General features: G+C 41.8%; 1 protein-coding gene across 1 annotated transcript in view; it reads left to right on the top strand.

Annotated features, from left to right (window-relative positions):
* Nucleotides 1–21,583, top strand: part of LRFN2 (leucine rich repeat and fibronectin type III domain containing 2) — a 163,023-nt gene that overhangs the window by 115,973 nt on the left and 25,467 nt on the right. Inside the window, exon 2 of the mRNA XM_075146823.1 lies at nucleotides 2,063–3,455. Within this exon, the coding sequence (XP_075002924.1) occupies nucleotides 2,083–3,455 (1,373 nt within the window). The 5' untranslated portion in view covers nucleotides 2,063–2,082. The remainder of the gene's footprint in view (nucleotides 1–2,062; nucleotides 3,456–21,583) is intronic.

Here is a 21,583-nt window from a genome sequence, read left to right as displayed (position 1 = left end):
TCATACCATGCAGAAAACCTTGCCATAAAGAACATGCTATACATAGTTCAGCTCTCATAACATCTTGCATTCCTACAGCTCCTTCTTTCTGAGTCATCTCACATATTCTATAGAGGGGAAACCAAACCACCTTACACAGGAGAGGAATCGGCCACCTTTGGGCAGAGCCCCAAACATAGGGCCCTTGTTTTCTTTCCTTTCACAGGGAGGTAGAACAAGACCTGTTTAAACAGTTTAAAAAAATTTACTGAAGTGATAGGTTTTGGTTTGTGTTTGGTGTGTGTTACTGTGGGATTAATAACTAACCTCTATGATTTCTTTTAATTATTATAAAACATCTACATAACTGTCATTTCAGCTATGTGGTGAACTGTAAATAATTGCGATGTGACTTTTTTGTGAAATATGTTTCTTGTGTCATATGTTTGCTAAAGTTTGCGTGGCGTTGTAGTACTAATTACTGGAGTCATTTTGAGACATTGTGTATTATCCCATCATGTGTACAGCATTAAGAAAACCAGCTTAGACACAGGTGACTGCCATCCACTGCGTAGGCACTGGAGGGGCTATTGATGAAGCATGAGGGTGCCTCATCTCTTATTGTGCCATGACTGCTCTTGAAACACACGTTCCAAAAGCTGCTAAGTGTGTGGGAACCTGCGTGATTGAGAAGGGTTATGGTGTATACCAAGGACCGAGGACAGTGATGCGAAGTTACATGGTGGGGTGATGTAGGTTAAATTGAGGCAAAACGGCCACATTGGAAATTGTAACCTGAGTTGTGCCTGCAGTTACTGCCACAAGTGCGGGGTTTGGAGACTAGGGCACACTGTCTTGGCAAAAAAGCCTGGGAGATCCCTCACAAAAATATAGCTCTTTGTCAACCTGCCCCTTTCCTCAAAGGGAGAATGAGGCTTAGAAATGAATGATCTGCCGATTCCTCGGCCCTCCTTGATAGCAGGGTCTGGGCAAGGGAGAAACGGAAAGAAAACAATTTTACCTATATCTTGCACATGTGGGAAGAAGGTCAGTGAACCTATGTAAAAAGATACTCCCAAAGCTGAAACAGGGCTACAACTTCTCCCAGCCACAATTGGCCCTCCAAGTCAGCCTGTAAATACATTTTGTTTATTCTTCAAAGACATATACCTTACAGGTCAAGCTGGAAAAACATGTGAGAGTTGGGAAAAAAAGGGGAGATAATGGTGCGAAGAGAAATAGGCAGGATGCAAGGGAGAACCGTGGACGCAGGCGAGAACCCCACTGTCACTACAACTGAAAGGATTGCAGTGTGTGAGCATCAGAAAGTTCGCCAGGAGCGTAAGGTAGCACAGATTTTCCCTGCATCTCTTCTCTTTGGAGCTAGACAATGTCATCCCTCCCATAGGTTGGCTGAGCGCAGGGTGAATCCAGGTGATGATTATGCATGCAATTTCTGCTTCCTATGCTACCTATCATGAATTTTATTATGGGTGGGCAAGTGAACAGATTTGCCCCAGGACTGGCCAGATAATTACACGGTCGTTACTAACCGCATTACTGAAGGGTAAATATGCCGTTATTTTTATCCATAAAATCAGCTCTTTCAACCCTAAGACTAATTCCACATTATTATGCAGCAATATGTAATTACTATAAGACAGCTTCTACCCTCAAAGAAGCAGGCACTATTCCAAATGAAATCTTTCAGGGTTTTAAGTAAGCCATGCAATCTGACAGCAGGATTTGTCCTCTACCAGCTACCCAATAAAAAATGTAAAACTGTAATGAGAAAATAGGTAGTCACAAGACCCTATTACCAAGTGTAAGCATTAACAATTGCTATCCCATTCAGATTTTGAATGAAAACCACTTATTTTTTAGAAAGAAATACATTATGTGGGGAAACATGTTGCTCTAACACTTAAAGTTCCCATCCCAGAATGCTGATCACTTTAGGTGTGACTCCTGAGAGGAGGCACTGCGAAGTCTCTCTGGAAGTAGATGTTAGGTAAAACATAAGAGGAAAGGTAGCTATAGCATAACTCCTGATGTTCCTTGTAACTCTTTTCATGTCTTGCAGGTACTGTTGCGTGATTTACCATGGAAAAATTGCTCTGCAGCATCCTGGTGTTTGGAATGGCTGTCATGGTCAACGCTTGTCCAAAATACTGTGTCTGTCAGAACCTGTCTGAATCACTGGGGACTTTGTGCCCCTCCAAGGGTCTCCTTTTTGTACCGCTAGACATAGATCGAAGGACTGTTGAACTCCGGCTTGGGGGCAACTTTATTATTAATATCAGCCGTCAGGATTTTGCCAATATGTCTGGACTAGTTGACCTTACTTTGTCCAGAAACACCATCAGTTACATACAGCCCTACTCTTTCACTGACTTGGAGAGCCTTCGGTCTTTACATCTGGACAGCAACAGGCTGCCTGACATTGGAGAGGATATTTTGAGAGGCTTAATTAACCTTCAGCATTTGATTTTAAACAACAACCAGCTAAGCAGCATCTCTGATGAAGCCTTTGAGGATTTTTTGCTGACATTGGAAGACTTAGACCTTTCCTACAATAACCTCCGAAGCATTCCATGGGAATCTATAAGGAAGATGATAAACTTGCACCAGCTCAGTTTGGATCATAACCTGATAGATTATATTACAGAGGGGACATTTGCAGATCTTCAGAAATTGGCCAGATTGGATCTAACATCCAACAGACTTCAGAAGCTCCCCCCTGACCCTATATTTGCCAGATCTCAAGTAATTCCATTAGCCGTTACCCCATTTTCTCCACCTTTGTCTCTCAGCTTTGGGGGCAACCCGCTGCATTGCAACTGCGAGCTACTGTGGTTAAGGCGACTTGACAGAGATGATGATATGGAAACTTGTGCTTCTCCTCCAGGTCTAAAGGGAAGGTACTTCTGGTATGTACAGGAGGAAGAATTTATTTGTGAGCCTCCCCTTATTACACAACATACTCACAAGTTGTTGGTTTTAGAAGGGCAAACTGCCACACTGAAATGCAAAGCCATTGGGGATCCCACCCCCATCATTCACTGGGTGGCCCCCGATGACCATCTCATTGGGAACTCTTCGAGGACAGCTGTGTATGAAAATGGCACCTTAGATATCCTTATCACCACCTCCAAGGATTACGGGACTTTCACATGCATAGCAGCCAATGCTGCTGGAGAGTCCACCGCAACAATTGAGCTCTCAATTGTTCAGCTCCCCCATCTCAGTAATGGCACAGGCCGAGCAGCCCCACCGAAATCCAGGCTCTCAGACATCACCAGTTCCAGCAAATCTAATCGAGGGGAAACAAAAGGCCCGCCAGAAAGGGCTGTCCTGGTGTCAGATGTGACCACTACCTCAGCTTTGGTCAAGTGGACAGTGAGCAAGTCGGCCCCTCGGGTAAAAATGTATCAGCTGCAGTATAATTGCTCGGATGATGAAGTCCTGATCTACAGGTAAATGCAATTGCTGTTTTGTTCTCTGATGGTGGCAAGGGTAGGAAAGCAGGATATGAAGGCTTTTACTCTTAGGTCACTGGTTTGACTTTGAACTGAGGTAGCACTGCCACTGCCATCTGTAGCATTAGCAGTGTCTAATAAATTTGCATGGTGTCTGTCAGTTTATCTGTTGGTCTGTTCATCACTTTTCTAAGTCATACATTACAAATCTCTGTAGTATTCATTCTCTAACAACAGCTATTTTCAGTAAAATTTCCAATTTAGGAAAAAATAGTACCACATTTGGTAAACTCCTTACTAGGCTTAACAAAGAAAGAAGAACTTGACAGGCTAGAAGTCAGAAGTTTCCGTTTCCACCTCCAGTAGGTGGGACTGAAACATACTGGTGAGAGAGGAAGCAACGTGGGAGGAAGTTTGTGCTGTCTACCCGTAATGCAAGCTCTAATTATTCTGTGATTCAATATTTGGAGTTGTTAGCAAGAGACTTTTCACCTATATGAAAGAGCTTGTTTCTTACTTCACTAACATCTGTTTTACATAACAGTAATGGCTGTCAACTGTGGAGCATTTAATGTTTTATGCCATATTAAATGCAAGAAGAGATAGAGATAATTTCAAAAGCAAGCCCTGAATGTTCATTACGCTCCTCCAGTTCCACAACTCCTCCAAATTTTAATGATGTAAAAAAAGCGTCACTCTTGCAGTGATCCTAACTATGAAAAAGAAAGAAGCAATAAATTTTAGGAATCAAAAATGGCTAGGAAACTATGTAACAGAACAGGAAAACAGTGTTACTGTTTTTTCCCTCTGTCTTGGAAGAATGATTGTTGTGTTGTGTTCATGTTAATGATGAATCCCTAGAAACCACCCTTTCCTGCCTTTTTATTGCAGAAGCAGCAGTATCAGATACATTGAGCTGAAGTGTGTCTTTGGGTATATATGAGCTACCAGCAGAAGTTAGAATCTCAGGGCAAAGTAGAACCAAACACATAAACTTCTATAGCTTTACAAGTGTCCTGAAGCCAGTGAAGAAAGTGGTAGAGGAATAATGGGATTTGGGTTTTGATTACAATTTGAGAGCAATCTCTGGCCAAAACATAGCCAAAGTCATTGATTTCCTTGGTAGGCTTGGAGATACTATCTGCTGGCCTGCAAACTACTCTGTCCTTCTCCTACTGCCTGCAGTGAGAGCTGAGGCACCAGTCAAGTCATGATACTCAGCCTCTAGATCCCAGAACAGACCTTGCCATTTTCTTCTTTACCGTAGCGTAGTTTTCTTTAACCTGAGAAAGTCAAAATGAAAGGTAGTAAATGCTTATGTGATGTTTTTTGCTCACCCTCCTACAATGAAATCTAATTTTAAAGTTGTTTTCAGAACTGAATGTTTAGTTGACATGGACAAAATTTTGTGCCAGAAGTACTTTTATCTTAATCAGTTGTAGAACAGAAATAATAAAGTGATACATTTATCTGCTCCAAACTTATCCACTCTTTGCCAAAAGAAGAAATATTGACAAGCAAGTCCAAAGAACATCTTCTTAAAAAGGTATTTATTCAAATACTGAAAAAATCTGAGGAAATTCAGTTCTGTTCACTTTCGTTCCTCAATTATAAAAATATGTTGAAATAATCAAATCAATTAACAGGTGCAAATCATTTGCCTTGCTCTGGCTAATGTACTGTGGAACTGGTGTGTTAGCTTTGGGACTTGCGACTATGTGGAGTTAGGTAGAATGACAGGATAAAATAAAAGTAGGTAATGATAGAGTAATAGGAATAGAATGAAAGGAAATATACTAGTGTCAGTTTTTCCTGAGGCAAAGCTTTTAGCAAAAAACTCAACAGTATTTAAGACCTTGAGCCCGGTGGAAGTCTGAAAAAATCTGAAGGATGTGTCTAGTCATATGAGCAATGAAAAAAAGAAAGAGATGTTAACCAGAAAAAGACATTAGTGGAGGTTGTCAGGTGTTGGAAATGATTGGATGTGTCGATTTGCTGAGGAGGAGGATGTACAGTGTAAATAAAACGAACAATGCAGGAGCGAAGACATGCAATCTAGTAGCTGGAGGGGTGAGAATCGGGTGGCATGGGCAGAAATGAGAGAAAGAACCCATCTTGCCAGCCTGGTCTGGAGGAACAAGGTGTCAGGCAACCCTAAATTCTTATCCTGTCCCCACTGCTGCCTCTCAGTGAGGTTTTGGCCCTTTCTTGCTTTACTTGGTTGTGGTTCAGTTTTCCAGAAGCACAGTGAGGACACTGCTATTTCCATAAATCTCCCATCGGGCCTTTTTGAGGGTTCATTGATGATGCATAGCTCTTTTCATTCACAGCTTTCAAAAGCACTTCACCAAAGAAAACAAATTTTATTTCTTTACATTTTGCACTGGGGAAAAATGAAGCATGGGAAGATGAAGTGAATTGTCCAGCATCTGAGAGTTAACCAGTGGCACTCATAATATCAAAACCAGCTCTTACGACTTTCAGCCGGGGAACCACTCAGTCCCTTAGAGTTAATTAACTAAAGCTGTTTTGCTTTAATTGGTTAGATGCATGTCACTGCAATGAGCATGTAGAAAAACCTAAGGGAAAAGGGTTTCTACAGCACTCTGCTCTATAAAATGCTGTGTATGTGCTAAATGGGATGTGATACTGCTTAGCTACTAAAATGATGGGCACTTAATATATGTTAAGATACATTGGTATGCCAGGACTGAGGCACACTGACTGTGCTCAGCTTGAAGGAGTCCTGCCATTTCAGAAAGAAATGTTGTATGCACCAAAGACAAAAGTTTGCTGCATTCTCTGCTAAGAATTTTTCATGAATATTGTACTCACAGTGGAAGAGTGAAAACAGAAGTTCTTCCTTCCCCATTGATATTAACATCTCTCCTGACCATTACCCAGGACACCAGTCCCATTCTCGCTTCCATCCCAGCCTTGGTCTTCCACTTACAGGAGGTGCAAAGGGGACCGCGATGGGGTGCAATGGCCCCATGAAAATTCAAAGGTGTGGGAGATAGTGGCAAGTGTTGTCTGTTGGGTCTCCTGATTTCACTGAGCTGAAATGGTATCAGAATCTGAAGTTTGGCTATGGATACACCAGTGCCATCATAATGAGGATTAGCAGGAGGAGCACTGTTTTTCTGCTTCCCCCATCTGACCTTCCCTTGTATTTACTGTCTCAGGGACATTGCTGAAGCTAGCAGCAGTTTTTATCTCTTTCAATGGATTCAGGATGCATGTTTCTGATACTGATCTAATGAGCACGGTCCTGGATCAGCACTCTGTTCCACATGGCTTCCCAGAGTGAGAAGGAGAAGCTGGAGAGAAGGGAGTGACAGCTTGTGCGAACGTCTCAAAGAGGCAGCTTGGCCAATGTCAACTTGCAAAGACAACAACTGCCCCTAACATTGGCACCAAATCAATAACCTGAGGCTGCTCAGAGGTGACATGTTGTATTATTTTTGTCACATCATTGGCAGAAGGGAGTGTTGCCTCTTTAATGGAGCATGCACTTAACTCTTAGTGGTATTTCAGAGCTTCCTTTTTGTGCCTTGATATGTGCTCATATCGAAAAAGATCCTACAACAGGGGCCTGTGCTGGAGTCGTGTATCACACACAGGCAAACACCATTGCTTTACTGATCTATGTGTGCTCCCAATGAGCTCTTTCTCTCTCTCTGACTTGTCCTTGCACTGTTTTTAGTAATCCTGATGTCAAGATAATGATATTATTTCACCTGGAACAGAACCAGGATTCATCTCTTTCTAGGCAGAGTGAGAGGAAAGCTTGTTTTGCTTTTTTTTTTTTTTTTTAATTTATTTATTTGTTTTTCTTGTTTTTTTCTTGTTTTGTTTTTTTTCCCTTTTCTGATTTAAGTTGCTTATTCATTCTAACTTTTCTTTCCTCATCACTCTCCTTAACTGTCCTATTCATAATAGATTGCTATCTATATCTTCTGTTTATACATACACGTTTTGAGAGTGGGGCCTTTTAAAGTGGAAATTAAAATTTCTCTGAGAACTGCAATTAATTTTTTTAAACTACTGTCACATAATAAGGTCCCTTGGCTGGCTACATGTATCCATGGTTCATGCTGCTTCGATCCAGCAAACTGGATATACCTGGGCACTGATGGGATGCATCCATGAGTGCTGAGGGATCTGGCTTGATGTCAGTGTGAGGCCATTAACTTTGAACAATTATGGTACTTGGGAAATATACCTGAGGACTGGAGGAAACCAAATATCACTCCTAACTTCAAAACAGGCAAGAAGGAGGACCAAGGGAATTACAGGCCAGTCAGCTTCACCTCAATCCCTGGGAAGGTGACAGAGCAATTAATCCTGGGAACCATTTCCAGGAACGTGATGGAAAAGAAGGTGATTGGGAGTCATCAGCACGGATTCATAAAGTCATGCTTGACAAACCTGACAACCTTTCACGATGAAATAACTAGGTTAGTAGGCAAGGCGAGAGCAGTAGATATCTACCTGAACTTCACTAAGGCTTTTGACACTGTCTCATAAGATCCTGGTAGAGAAACTGATGAATTATGGGCTGTATGAGCAGTGAGGTGGATTTAAAACTAGCCAAATGGCTGAGCCAGGAGGGTTGTGATTAGTGGCATGAAGTCTAGTTGGAGACCAGTAACTAGTAGTATACCCCAAGAGTCAATACTAGTCCACAACCTATTTAACATCTGATCCTATTTCATATCTTCATTAATGATCTGTATGATGGTGCAGAGTGTACCCTCAGCAATTTTCCTGATGACACAAAACTGTGAGGAGTGGCTGATAGACCAGTGTCATGCTGTCATCCAGAGGGACCTTGACAGGCTGGAGAAACAGGCTGAGAGGAACCCCATGATATTCAACAAAAGGAAATCCCAAGTCCTGCCCCTAAGGAGGAATAGCCCCATGCACCAGATACGCTAGGGCCACTTGGCTAGAAAGCAGCTTTGCAGAAATGGACCTGGGGTTCCTGGTGGACACAGGATTGAACATGAGCCAGAAATGTGCCCTTGCCATAGAGAAGGCTAATGGTATCCTCGGCTGCTTTAGGAAGAGTGTTGCCAGAAGTTTGAGGAAGGTGATCCTTCCCCTCTATGCAGCACTGGTGAGGCTACACCTGGAGTACTCTGTCCAGTTGTGGCTCCTCAGAACAAGAGAGACATGGGCATACCAGACAAAGTCCAGCAAAGAGCAACCAAGATGATTAAGGAACTGGAGCACCTCACATATGAGGAAAGGCTGAGAGACCTGTGACTGTTCAGCATGGAGACGAGAAAGCTCAGGGGGGAACCCATCAATGTGTACAAATATCTGAAGGGAGTGTGTAAGAAGACAGAGTCAGGCTTTCTTGAGGGGTGCCCAGTGCGAGGACAAGAGGCACTATCTGAAGGTGCACAGGAGGTTCCATCTGAACATCAGGAAATACTTTTTTACTGTGATGGTGACTGAGCACTGGCACAGGTGGCCCAGGGAGGTAGTGGAGTCTCCATTCTTGGAGATATTCAAAAGCCATCTGGACATGGTCCTGGGCAACTGGGTCTAGGTGGCCCTGCTTGAGCAGGGGGGTTGCACAAGAGGTCCTCCAGAGGTTCCTTATAACCTCAACCATTCTGTGATTCTGTAATCCTGAGTGCCACTCAGGTGGGCACTTCCTTTGACGCTGTGAGCTAATCACCAAAGAAAAGATATTTATAACTGTCCCTCTAGAAAAGTACAATACAATTTGCAAAGGTCAGAGCCAAGTGAACTTGGGTATGCTTAGACAGTTATGTGGGTTTTAATGCAGCAGCTTTTCCATTCTTTCATCCTCTTCTGTAATATAAATTACCCTTAAACACACACCAATGACAGTAAATGTGTATTGTACCCATCACTTTTAGCCAAGATGAGAAGTTTGTTAGAAAATGCATAACTGCAAATCACTTCTTATTTGAAGGAAAAACATGCAGGAAGAGTAACCGATGTCCAACAGAGGAAGGGATGGAAGAAGGCCAGAGGTCTACAAAGCAATGTCTGTCCTTAGACTCAGGCTTAAAGGAGCAAACACTAGGAGACCTGCTCTATCATAGAAATCCTATCTGCTCCTCAGAAAGTTAAGAGTACATTTTTCTCAGTCTAGACTCTCCTTTCAAAGGAGTGTTAGACGTTTAAGAGCATCAGACTTATGATCGGTGCAACTTAGGCACTGGCATACTTAATTCATTTTGAATAAGGTTGAACTGAAATATAAAAATCTGGAAAACAGTATCTTTGTGCCTCAGTTTCCCATCTGTAACCTAGGGTGACAGCACTGCCTTGCCTTATAGGGATAAAGACATTAAAAAATATTGTGGAACCAGGAGCCCACATAAATGAATAGGGAGATTGTTGCTTTGAAGTCATTGTGTGGTCTGCAGCAACAGGGATAGTCATGAAGATTAAGACGGAACGTTACATTGGAGCACTGCAACACTTGAATTCAAGTAAGGCGTCTGGGGACAGCGATTGTGTCTTTTTTATGTGTAGAGCACCCTACATGGTGTGGGACCAAATCTCAGTTTTGGCCATCGGGCATTGGTGTAATATATAAATTCAGCACTATTTCAAAAGATGAATAAATCTGCAAGTGTTTTGTAGAACTTCCCAGGTCATACTGAGCCTGCTGGCTGTGTTTTGAATTAAAGAAATGATGCAGCCACTTAAAAATGTGCATCTGAAGTGCAACACTGCTATTAGATTTATGAGAGATTTAGGTCTGGTTTATTTTGTGGCATTTTGTACTAAGAGTGATAAAAACAACTGCACAAATTAAGAATTACTGTAGCACTATAGTGTCCCTAGCTTATACATTCAGCACTGGAAAAAAAGGTATTTTATATATCTCTGAAAGTTTATTTTTTCCATATATATTTTATGTAGCAGGCAGTCTAAGCATTAAAATATTAATAAATGGCTCCACATCTCCAGTCTATTTAAACAATGGTGCAATTGATTTGATTACTTAAACAATATAATAATGATTTACATTTACACAGCTCCTTTTACTGCAAGTGCTTTACAGACTGGCTGAACAGAGATCACTCCACCAACCACTGCTATCCTGTCACCTCTCAGTTAAATATCAGCTGCAGTTTGGCAGTCAGATGATAATGCAACTCCATTTTATGAGCAAAAAATAACTTCAGCATTTGTACTTATGGATATTTTAACCTAGGTAGGAAGTAATTAACTGAGTTTGAATTTCCCACAGCATGGTGGAATAAATATCCCCATGCATTCTTCTAGTCAATTGCATGTCAATAAGAAAATGCTTTATGACTAAGGTGCTGCAAACTTCAGAAATATCTAAGTTGTGTAAGGATGTTATCTCAAACAGCAATGCCACACTGAACATCAGGTCATGCATGAGAGGGGGTGCCGCTGTCTAGATTGCTGATGCTTCTTGCAACGAAAGCCTATTGTGTGGAGGTCTACCAGCTAAAGACTGAAAACAGAGGAAGCCCTGCCCTGTTGCTGTTAGGGCAAATAATTTGAACATCCTGATGCTTAGTAAAGCGGGATTACGTTATTTTCTCTCTGAGGAAAGTTAGAAATACATAGTTCTGGTAATTTTAGAAAAGGCAGAGGATTAATTTGTTCTGAAAGGCCCTGACATCTACCCTTACTCATGATTTAGCCTGGAGAAGAGGAAGCTGAGGGGAGACCTCATCGCGCTCTACAACTACCTGAAAGGAGGTTGTAGTGAGGTGGGTGTTGGTCTTTTCTCCCAAGTAACTAGAGATAGGACGAGAGGAAATGGCCTCAAGTTGCACCAAGAGAGGTTTAGATTGGACATTAGGAGAAATTTCTTTACTGAAAGAGTGGTCAAGCCTTGGAACAGGCTGCCCAAGGAAGTGGTTGAGTCGCCATCCCTGGAAGTATTTAAAAGTCATGTAGATGAGGCGCTTAGGGACATGGTTTAGTGGGCATGGTGGTGTTGAGTTGATCTTAGAGGTCTTTTCCAACCTTAATGATTCTATGATTCTATGATTCTATGATTCTATGATTTGGACAGTGAGTTCATACAGGTGAAGATATGGGTAAATGCCTGCCACTCTTCCACCCCTTTTTCAGTTCCACCCTTGTCTCCAACCTGGCTAGGCACTGACCTTCCTCCATGGCTCACAGATGGTGCAAAAATCCCTCCTCACCCTCAACACGTAAGTTGAGCTATTCCAATTGCATTGTATCCAGGATACAAACCTTTATTTGGTCATTTATATATTTAAACACTGAATAAAACAACCATTGAGAGGAAGGACATCACATGAAGACATTAATCACATGTATTAATCATTTGTATTTGACAGGTTCAGACAGCAACTGAATAAAAATTAAAATGTGAAGTCACAGTCCCAGAGTGAAGCAAAATTTATATAAGCAGAGCAGGCGAAAGTTTAACACGAACATTTGGTACTTCAGGTCATTTGAGAGTGGTTTGCAACAGTAGCGTGCATTGACTTCTCGAGGACCCTCATCAAGCGCAGGCTTGCTGAAAGGCATCAGACATAATGAAGAAGATGCTTCACAGAAGCATGTATTCTGGGACATTTATTTGCTTCTGCTGGAAAAATTTTCATCTAGCCTTTTCTTTTTATTTTGTCTCTTTTAATGGGAGAAGTACAGGGACAAAGGGTATTTTAGGGTTGTTTTTTGTTTATTTGTTTGCATGTGTTTGTTTTTTTCTTCTTTCTTTTTCCCTTGGCAATATGAGAAATCTTTGAAAAATAAGAAAGAAAATGCAGTGAAAATGACAAAAATTACATGTATTGCCAGATAACGAAGTGGAAAATAGAAATATAAATTATTAAATAAATATAAATATAATAAAAATATAAAAATAATCAAGAATTAAAGAAAAGTAGATGTACATCTTAGTAGTGTCACTAAAGTTGTCCTTGATTGTTGTGACAAACTGTCATCCACCTGATACTTGTATAGAAACTGATGAGAAATCCATTGGTCAGAGCCAGTCCATCATGAGCAGAGGCAGACCATGCGAACACGACCCAGACCAATATTTTCTTGCTTGATAATCACCACAGAAAGGCAAAATATTGAACAGCCTCTTATCACTAAAGGACATATGTCCCTTTATGTGAGTACGTGAGGAGTATGTGAGGGCATGTGAGAGGACACTTGCATTACTGCTGCCCAAGCCGCAGTGCCCCAGCAGGGCAGAGAAGGGCAAGCAGAGAAGGGCAGGACAGCACCTTTTGCAGGCTTGGAGGCATTCCCATTTCCTTCAAAGTTTAACAACTGTCAAATAACATTTAGTGAGGTATGTGGAGAGGTTGTATGCTACAGCTCTACCCCCGAGCTCTGCCTCAGGAGCTAAGTACAAAGGCAAAGAACCTAATTCTCGTCTCAGACCCTGTTGTGCTGCTGGGAAGTAATCCCACCGCAGCCAATGGTGTTGCACAGGGTAGAAAGGAAATCAGAATCAGTTTTCAGCATGAGACAGCAGTACTCCCATTTTATCTCTGCTGCTAATTATTTATTTAGCTCATCAAAGGCTCAGCATTTTCACTTGAGGGGAATTCGGGATGAGCTAATGCTTGCCCATAACATCTGCCACATCCTCTCTCAGCATCTCTGAACCCAAATGCCAGGAGCTGTCCCCACCCGTCATTGCATTAACGAGCTACACATCTGATGCCAAAATGAACTATTGAAATAAGATTTTGATTAAGCTTCAGGTGAGTCAATAATCTGATGTCTAAATGAAAAGTTTTAACATATTCAGATTCATACCATTCCTGAATATTAAGAAGCCAGCACACAGCTGCACAGTTACAACTATCTTTCCTATTTCAAATTTAGGGCAGATTTATAGCAGTTCATGTGATGCTCTGTGCAAAAAAACCTGTTGCCACTTGCTGATTGCTTAACAGTAACAACCTCCCATGTCATTCATAGTCATGCAAAGTAATAATAGTTAGCACTGACAGTTACAAATGTTAACTGATCAAATGCTTGACTGAAGGCTTGGCTCAAAGCCCTCAGAAATGAGAAGCCACCATTGACTCTGATGGGCTTTGGTTCAGCCTGAAAATCTTGCATTTTAGGGATTACCATTATTTTCTAGAGAGGCAGGTGGAGGAAGAAAGAGGTTAAATAGTTTGCCCAGGGTAATTTGGTAAGCCAGTGGAAGAAACAACACGCCTACAGAATCACAGCTGGGAGTAGTTCTGATTTAGCTTTCAATGTGTTCCTAATAAAGTCCTTCCTCACATTTCAAATCTGATAATTTCCCCTCATAATGTCATGATTTGGGGAGAAAATATAGGTGTTGTTATTGTTATTAAATGCAGGTTATAAATCTATTTGACCTGGGAAAGTCGTCTTCAATAGTATCAAACTCAGATCAGGGCTTCACTGTAAGCATGTACCTATACAACAGGTGTGTCATCTCCTTAAAGGTATAGTGAAAACAATGAGGCTTGATTTCCTCCATAGTTTGTATGCGTAATGCACATTTAAGCACCCAAGATGCTCCACTCGATGTCTGAGTTTTCACTTCTTCAGGTGGCGCCTGCAGCAGGTTCCCAATACTCCTTGTCTCTCCAGTGCTGATCTGTTGAGTTCCAGGTGGTGTCAGAGACCTACTCTAATCCCTTCCTCGTTCCGGGTCACAGCTACTGACATCTGGGTACTTTTAGGAGACATGGAAAAAGTGTCAGTGACCACAGAGCATGACAACTACTCCTAGCCTTTCTCTCTGTATCTGAGAACTTCCTCCCTCTCCTCACTTCATCCTTCATTTTAACTGGGACACCAGCAATCCAGGTAATCTCCAGACTACTGAGAAATCTCCTTCAAGAGTGATGACCCTATAGTAAAAGTAGTGGCTGAAAACTAGCTGCTTGAAGGAAAGGATGATGTATTTTTATCCACAGATGTTTTGCAAGAGAGTTATAAATGAAAAAGAAAAGCTTACAAACATATTGTATCCCTAAAACATACTGAGTTCCTAATTTGCCTCAAATTCCTCAAATTTGCCTTGCCAGTTTGAGATCATTCTGCTGAACTTAGCTCCCACTTGCTCACGCGCAGGCTCTAGGCTGTGGGTAGGTGAAACAGGGTGCCTTGACAGCTCCTGCCTCCCCAGCCATCTGACACCCCACCCGGTATAGCCCCCTCTGAAGCCTTTTTACCCATTTCAAAGTTATCTTTGTTTTAGATTTCTGGTAGGAGGTACTTGGAGGAGGGCATCTGCTCCTCCTGCAGCAGGTTCCTAATGCTCCTTGTCTCAGACCAGTTGAGTTCTGATGCGGGAATTGTTTTGGGGTTCGTGCAAGAAATTATGTTTAGTTTTTTATGTAGGACTACTTTATCTATCAAATATATGAGACAGGACAAGGAGGATAGCAGGGGGAGAATAACTCAAAGTTACAAACACAGCCAAAATCTAGTGCCTCATTTCACTGCCATATCTGCAGAATCACCTATCTAATTGCTTTCTGAATTTCCTATTATACCGTCTCTCTTTCATAGGCTTTTTGCTTGTATGCTCAGGTTGTTTTCAGAAAAACTGTATTTTTTTGTACAAAGATTGCACTAGTTAACCCTAACATATGATAGCAATGATACAGCTTGTTTCCTTAGAGAAATGACTTAAGACTCATCATTTGAAAAATACAGAACTGAAAAAGGCACAGCACTGGAAAAATAAAAAAGAAAAATACACTGGACTAAATAAATTATATTATAAAGTCTTCATTAGCTTTAGCTCTTACAAGCCTGGTTATTTTTGGATTTGCCAATAATAGGCAGATTTTCTGAGCAAAATATATGCACTCAGAGTGAGCAAAAATCATTCTTTTCAGGTGATCCAGTACAAGGTGAGTGCAATATTTGTGTCTCATTTAAACCTATTTTGAGGCTTTAATTGAGATGTTGATGGTGAGTAGTTTTTGTGTGAATGCTGTGGTCAGGGAAGGATGAAAGAGGAGGATTTCAGACAATCTGAGGAACTTAAAACTTGAGGCAGAAATAAGATTCATACTCCATGTAATTTTTTGAGTGTTGTACTTGTAGGTTTTCAATGAAGACTTGTACTATAAGGAAGTAATTTATCCTTTCTTTGTTCTTAAAAGGGCACAGGAGAAATGTAGCTCAAATTTTCAATGGTAAAGAAAGAAAATGTGAGGTAATGGATGTCTTTGAAAACATTATATAGGTTATTTCATTATCATATTACCCTTTTCCCCCAAACATGTCTTGTTTTACAGTCTAACATGAGAGTAGTAGAGACATGTACCCTGTAATCCGTAATAATCTATAATAAGGCCGAGTACAAAGGTAATCCAGTCCTATCTGAGGATAACAGGCTAATACTGTAATCTAAAGAAACCTTGAAACTATAATGCTATTGAGAAATCTCTATATTTAAAATGAAATGTTCTGATTTTCATAACAGAGAAAAAGCAGCCAGCCAGCAGACTGATCTGCCCTATTGCCACAGCCATGCTGATGTCTCAGAGTCATAGCGTGATCACATTAGGTCCTAGTGCATTTGACAAGAATCCCACAAGTGACGCTGCCCAGAAAGGAAACGGGAATTGGCTTCAGCCTTTGGTGGAGGGCACTGTAGAGTGGAAGCAAAATCACCTGTGTGCCACAACAACAGAGTGGGATGCACTGGTGCTAGGCAAGAAAGAGAGATACCTGGCCTGGCATCCTCAGATGGGAAAGAGCTCATTCACTAGAGGCTACAGCCGTGCTTTAGGGTGGCTGAAAAATCCCTGTAGACAGCAAGGTAAGGCTGTACCGTAACCCCCTTCTGTTCAGCTGCTCCTGGTTTACAGATTAGTTTATCTGCAGAGATGAACAGTTTGAGACAGCCAGCACTAGGTGTGAATTTGTGCTGAATTTGCCCATTTGTCCTCCCTCCCCTTCCCCTTGCATCACTTTGAATTTGCCTAGGTTTAAATTTTGTAATATATTTATTACCTCATAATTTACTTCATTTTGATGAGAAAACAAATAAAAGAGCTGTTTGCTCAACCCAAAACTTTTTTTTTCTTTTTTTAATTATCTATTTGTTTATTTAATTGGCTTGGATTGTGGAATTGGTTCTTATGTAGATATCCCAAACCGTGCTCTGAATTTTTCTCAGAGTGGGGACTGCACAGGCAGTAGCTGCCCGATAGACATATGGGCAGCTGACAGCATAAAGGCACCCCACCAGCAGCTCTGTCGTCTGGCAGATTGCCTCAGAGAGTCAGGCTTGATGAATCAGTCCTTCTGCCAGTGCTGGGAGGATGGGGGATGCCTGCGCCTCTTCTCCAGAAGGCTGCTGCAGAATAAGAAAGACACACAGCACTGATTGCTGAGCCTTCCCGCGTGGTGTGCTGCAGAGTTGGGATGGCAGCATCCAAGTGAACTTGAATCTTGTTAATTTGAGTACGTAGAGGCAGAATTTCAGCTTGATTACTCTGGGGCAAGGATGGGTCACTAGCCTGGTGCCCACTCTTCTCTCTGCTGTGTGCAGAGGTTCATGGGAGTGCCACAGGGCAGAATTTGACAGTGCTGCCAATATTGGGCAATGGGAGAGGGGAGGAGAAATGAAGGTAATTGGCTTGAAACCATCCTGTCTCTCTGTGCCTCTTCCCTTTCATCCCTAAATGGGAGCCAGATGTTCACGTAAGCTGAGCAGGCAATAGAACCAAGAGGACCCCAGCTTCTCTCCTCCACCCCTTGATTCTTGCAGCCTCCTCTGGTTGCTGTTTCAGTCAATGATGTGACAGTGCCTTGCTCTCTGAGCAGGCAGAAGGAGGAACAGCCACCATGGAAGGAGTCACCATCAGAGCCTGGCTCCTCCTGTCCAGGGCCTCGTAGTGCCCAGGGTGGCTGCTGCCACAGGCTGCTGCCTGGGCAGAGGGCAGTGACAGCCCCATCTTCTCTGGGTAGTGTCAGACAAACCTCCTGCACCTTCAGTGGCACGAGCGATGCCGCAATCTCTCTGCTTGAAAAACAGTGCAGAAATACCTCTGGTAAATGCTTGGCTCTTGTATGATTTGCTTAGGGACGTGAGCCACATCGAGGACACAAGGCTATATATATGGCTAGTAGTTTAAATTCTATTTTCTTTCTCTGGGGACACTAATGCCTTTTATGAGGTGAAGGACTGTTTGCAAGGGGAAGGATGAAATAAACACTGGGAACAGGATTCATGTCTGTGAAGAGTGCTAACCAAAGCCTGAGGGACTGCAACAGTCCCATTTCAGGGGTCACTACTGCACCTTTGTACGACACCAGGTTGGAGCAGGATGAAAAGGTGGCGACACCTTGTGCTATACAAACTCTGCTTAATGGAAGCATATGAGGTTTTAGCTGTTTGTTTTTTTTTTCTCCACTAAAACGTAATATTGTTTTTTGTTTCACCTTTTCTCTTTGTTTTCCCCATCCAGGCTTTCTCATGGTAGATAATTATATTGGCTGTGGTTTAATTAGCTAATTATGCCAGAGCTAGAGTCTTTTTCAGAGTAAATCCTTTTATTTAGTTGTTCTTAAACAGCTTTCATTTGGGTTTTTTCCTAGAATTTTCTTTGTATTTCATTGTGTGGTAGCACAGGTGTTTATAACTGGTTTCATGGGGGTTTATGAATATGCTGGTTATCCAAGTGGAGTGAAAGGAGTAGCATTTTGAGGGCAGAGGTGGCATACTCCCGGGAGTAGCACACTGACATAAAACTTCCTGCAAAATTTAGTTGATATTTTGGCTTTAGAGTAGAAAATAATAATAATGATATAGCTTTACTCCAGAAAAAGTGATTTTAACCTTCATATTAACACCTTCAAAGGACACATTTTATCTAGCAAGTATAAGGCTTTTTGAATTTGGCCTTTGCATCTCCAAACAAAAACAAAAAATTCCCTTTTCCTTAGCAGGCTTACTTTGTCAGTATATAAATCTTGCTCCTGTTGCTAGCTGTACTGTAGGCAAAGATTTAGGTGCTCACTGTGGTGCTGAACTAGAGGTTACAGGTGAATGGAATCAAAGCTGTCTGGTCTTTCTTAAAAAACCCAAAGACGACAAGGAGTAGCAGGCAAGGAGAGCTGCTCCTTGGCCTGATTAGCACACATAGTGATAAGGTTTTATGTTGCTGCAACGTGGAATTGCAACGTGTGTTTTTTCTAGTGGTGTCTAACTTTGGCAAAGTCCTACAACTCCCTGTCCAAATGTGTATAACCTCGTAGTGGCAATGGCTGATCACACTTCTCCATTCCTTGCTATTTCATAGCTGTCCATTTAGAGGCACTAAGATGTTGTTCAACTATTGAAGGAGGTATTGAGCAAAGTTTTACTGACTTTTTGCCGTCTCACTGCTTTCACTGTGTGTATGTGGGATTGTGCTGTAGACAATTTTCTTCTTTCTTGGTACCCCTTGGATGTGGCACAGTTACAAGGCCAGGGCTTTGATGAAACATTTGGGGACCTGCATTTACTATAAGCTTAGTCAGGATCACACTGTAGCTCAATGTGGCGAAGCTGTGACCTTACAGCTGCATGGTGCTGAGAAGTTTCCAGCTTTGCTAATCATGGGGACCCACCTCCTGACAGTTTGCTAGCCCCCGTACCTCCCCAGTTAAGATTGGATTAACCCACTTGCTGAGCTTTATGTCCCTCAGTTAGTGAAACTGTGTATGTCTGCACTAGGTTAAAACCTGTTTTCTACCCCTCTTTAAGTGATTTCAGTCCAGAAACCTTCCATGTTTTTAGAGTAGCAAAGGGAGTCCAGGAAAAGCCATAGAAGCAGACTCTTTCTTCCTACTTAGAGAAAGTCCCTGAGGACATGATCTGCAAGTGTTTTCCTGGCTTCTGCCATTTTCCTCTCTTCTGCTTAACCCTGGTTAAGCTTGTTGATGACAAGGAGGCATATACTCAAAAGAGCTACAGGCTGCTTTTCAGATCAGGTCACATTTACTAGTTCCCAAACAAGCGATGCTATCTTGGGGAAATTTTGAAGCTAGTGCCTCAGTTTACCCAAAGCAAAACTTAATCTATTGTATAATGGGACAGAACCATAAAGTAATTTATTGCTCCTCACATTGAACAAGGAGCAGATTTAAAAACTAATAAAAAAAAAAAGATCCACACTAGTTAGTCTCACAGTCATTGCAGCAGCGTGCAACATCTGTCTAGCACATCCTCCAACCACCTGCCTCTGCAATGGCTATGAAGAAGCAAACCATATATCAACTCAGTTTTATTTTCTAGCCCTGTTTAAAATGGAAGAAACCCTGGAATATCTGTCCCATGGGAAATTCCAATATTGCAACATCTGTTTCTGTCAAGAATCAGGCTGAAAATTCTCCATAACTGTTGCTTTGTTTGCTTATGGAAAGAAAACTTTAGAAGTATTTCATTTGAAAATGTGGAAATGTCGCTATCAATCTCTTTGTGGATGTTACAGCTTTGGGAGTGACAGCCCCATCCCCACCGTACATCATGCCTCTTGGGGAGTTATTCTCCTCCTGGAAGCAAAGCTCTCTAAATTCATCACATTCACTTTGCTCTCTCTCCCCTTACCACAGAGGTCTTCCTTCCCTGCATATTGTCCTTGCTTTCAGCCCCTGCAGTGGCGAATGGATGGTCGGAGTGTACAAGGAGAAGGGGTGGCTGTCTGTGGGGGACTGGGAAAGGAGCAGAGGACGTGGTGAAGGAGCAGAGGACTGGAAGCAGAGGGAGAGGAAGAACACTGTGACTCCCCACAGCTATAGCTTTCATTTCAATTTTCCTGACAAGAGACAAGAAAAAACTGGATCTAACAGAAAACCCTATTTTAACACTAAAAATGTGTTTCATTTGAGGTATCAGAATATCAAGGTTTTGCTAGATGCATCTAGTGTTAGTGCCTGTATAAGCTTTGAACACGTGGTCTGAGAGACATCCAACTAATGCAAAATACTCGTGCACTTTACACAAGCTCCCTCAGGGAGGGGATGATTTGGCATAAGTAATGAATCCCTCTGCCAGACAGAAATGGAACAGCTCTGCCTGACGCAGCCGCAGCTGCAGGAGCTGAAAACCTCCGGCTGAAGTTCGTGTCCTGGGAGCCATCACATTTTTCAGTTGTTCTCTGACACTAGCAATAGATACCACACTTGTCCCATCCCAGCTGCGCCCTCCCCACCAAGGTTTGCACTTACGTGAAACAATAAGCCCCTTTTACATTTTCAGATGTTTTGCTCAATTTTGAGTGCATGATGTTTTGTCTTTTTCCTTGCAGTGACAGCACAACTTACCAGGTGACATGTGTTGCTGTTTATCTGCCATGCTGTCTCTTACATGTTGTTTTAATGACAGTTCAAAAAGGCAGAGAGCTGCATATTTAGCTAAAGGCAGAGGAATGAAGATGGAAGATACAATATGAAAAGGGTGACATATGTGAACACATAAAAAGGTACATGAAGGCAGAGGGATCAATTTGGGGGAAAAAAATTCTTTATCTTTCCTCCCTCTTTCCATCCCCAGATATGAATTACATGTAACTTTGCTTAATGCAATCCTTATTTCTTTTCATTTTGTTCCCCTATGGATTTTTCTACAAATCAAGAACTGAGTAGAGCTAAGTCACAACAGACCACTTGTCAGGACTGGATTCTCTTTTTCCACTTGTGATTTAATCCATGACCAGACTGAGATTTCCTCAGCTTTATTTTCTATTCAGAATTATCAAGCTAGAGGTTTTGTGAGACTTTTTGCTAACTACTGTAATTATAAGAGCTATGACTTTTGACTTTTCTGTGCAGAGATTTTTTTGTTTAAATGTTTCTGCTGGATAAATAATTTGGGACTGTGTTTTATGATTTGACTGGCTGTTTATCCTTATGGTCTCTCTTCTCACCCCACTATTTTGAGATACCTTTAATGTTAACTATTATTTTACCGAGCACAGGTAGATGAATATATACTTAGGACACAGTTTCGTCAGTCAACATAGGATGTTCCTGATACACGTATCTATCATATACATAATGGCAACTACACTTGAGATAATCACAGGTGGAAGCAACCTGCCATGAGGACTCAGAAATAAGAAATGTAATATTGCTTCCAAGGATGGGTTAACACACACAGT

The sequence above is a fragment of the Calonectris borealis genome, chromosome 3 (genome assembly GCF_964195595.1).
Source record: "Calonectris borealis chromosome 3, bCalBor7.hap1.2, whole genome shotgun sequence".
Taxonomy (NCBI): Eukaryota; Metazoa; Chordata; class Aves; order Procellariiformes; family Procellariidae; genus Calonectris; species Calonectris borealis.
The sequence above is the reverse complement of the archived record's forward strand: the minus strand, read 5'-3'. Positions and strand labels throughout refer to the sequence as shown.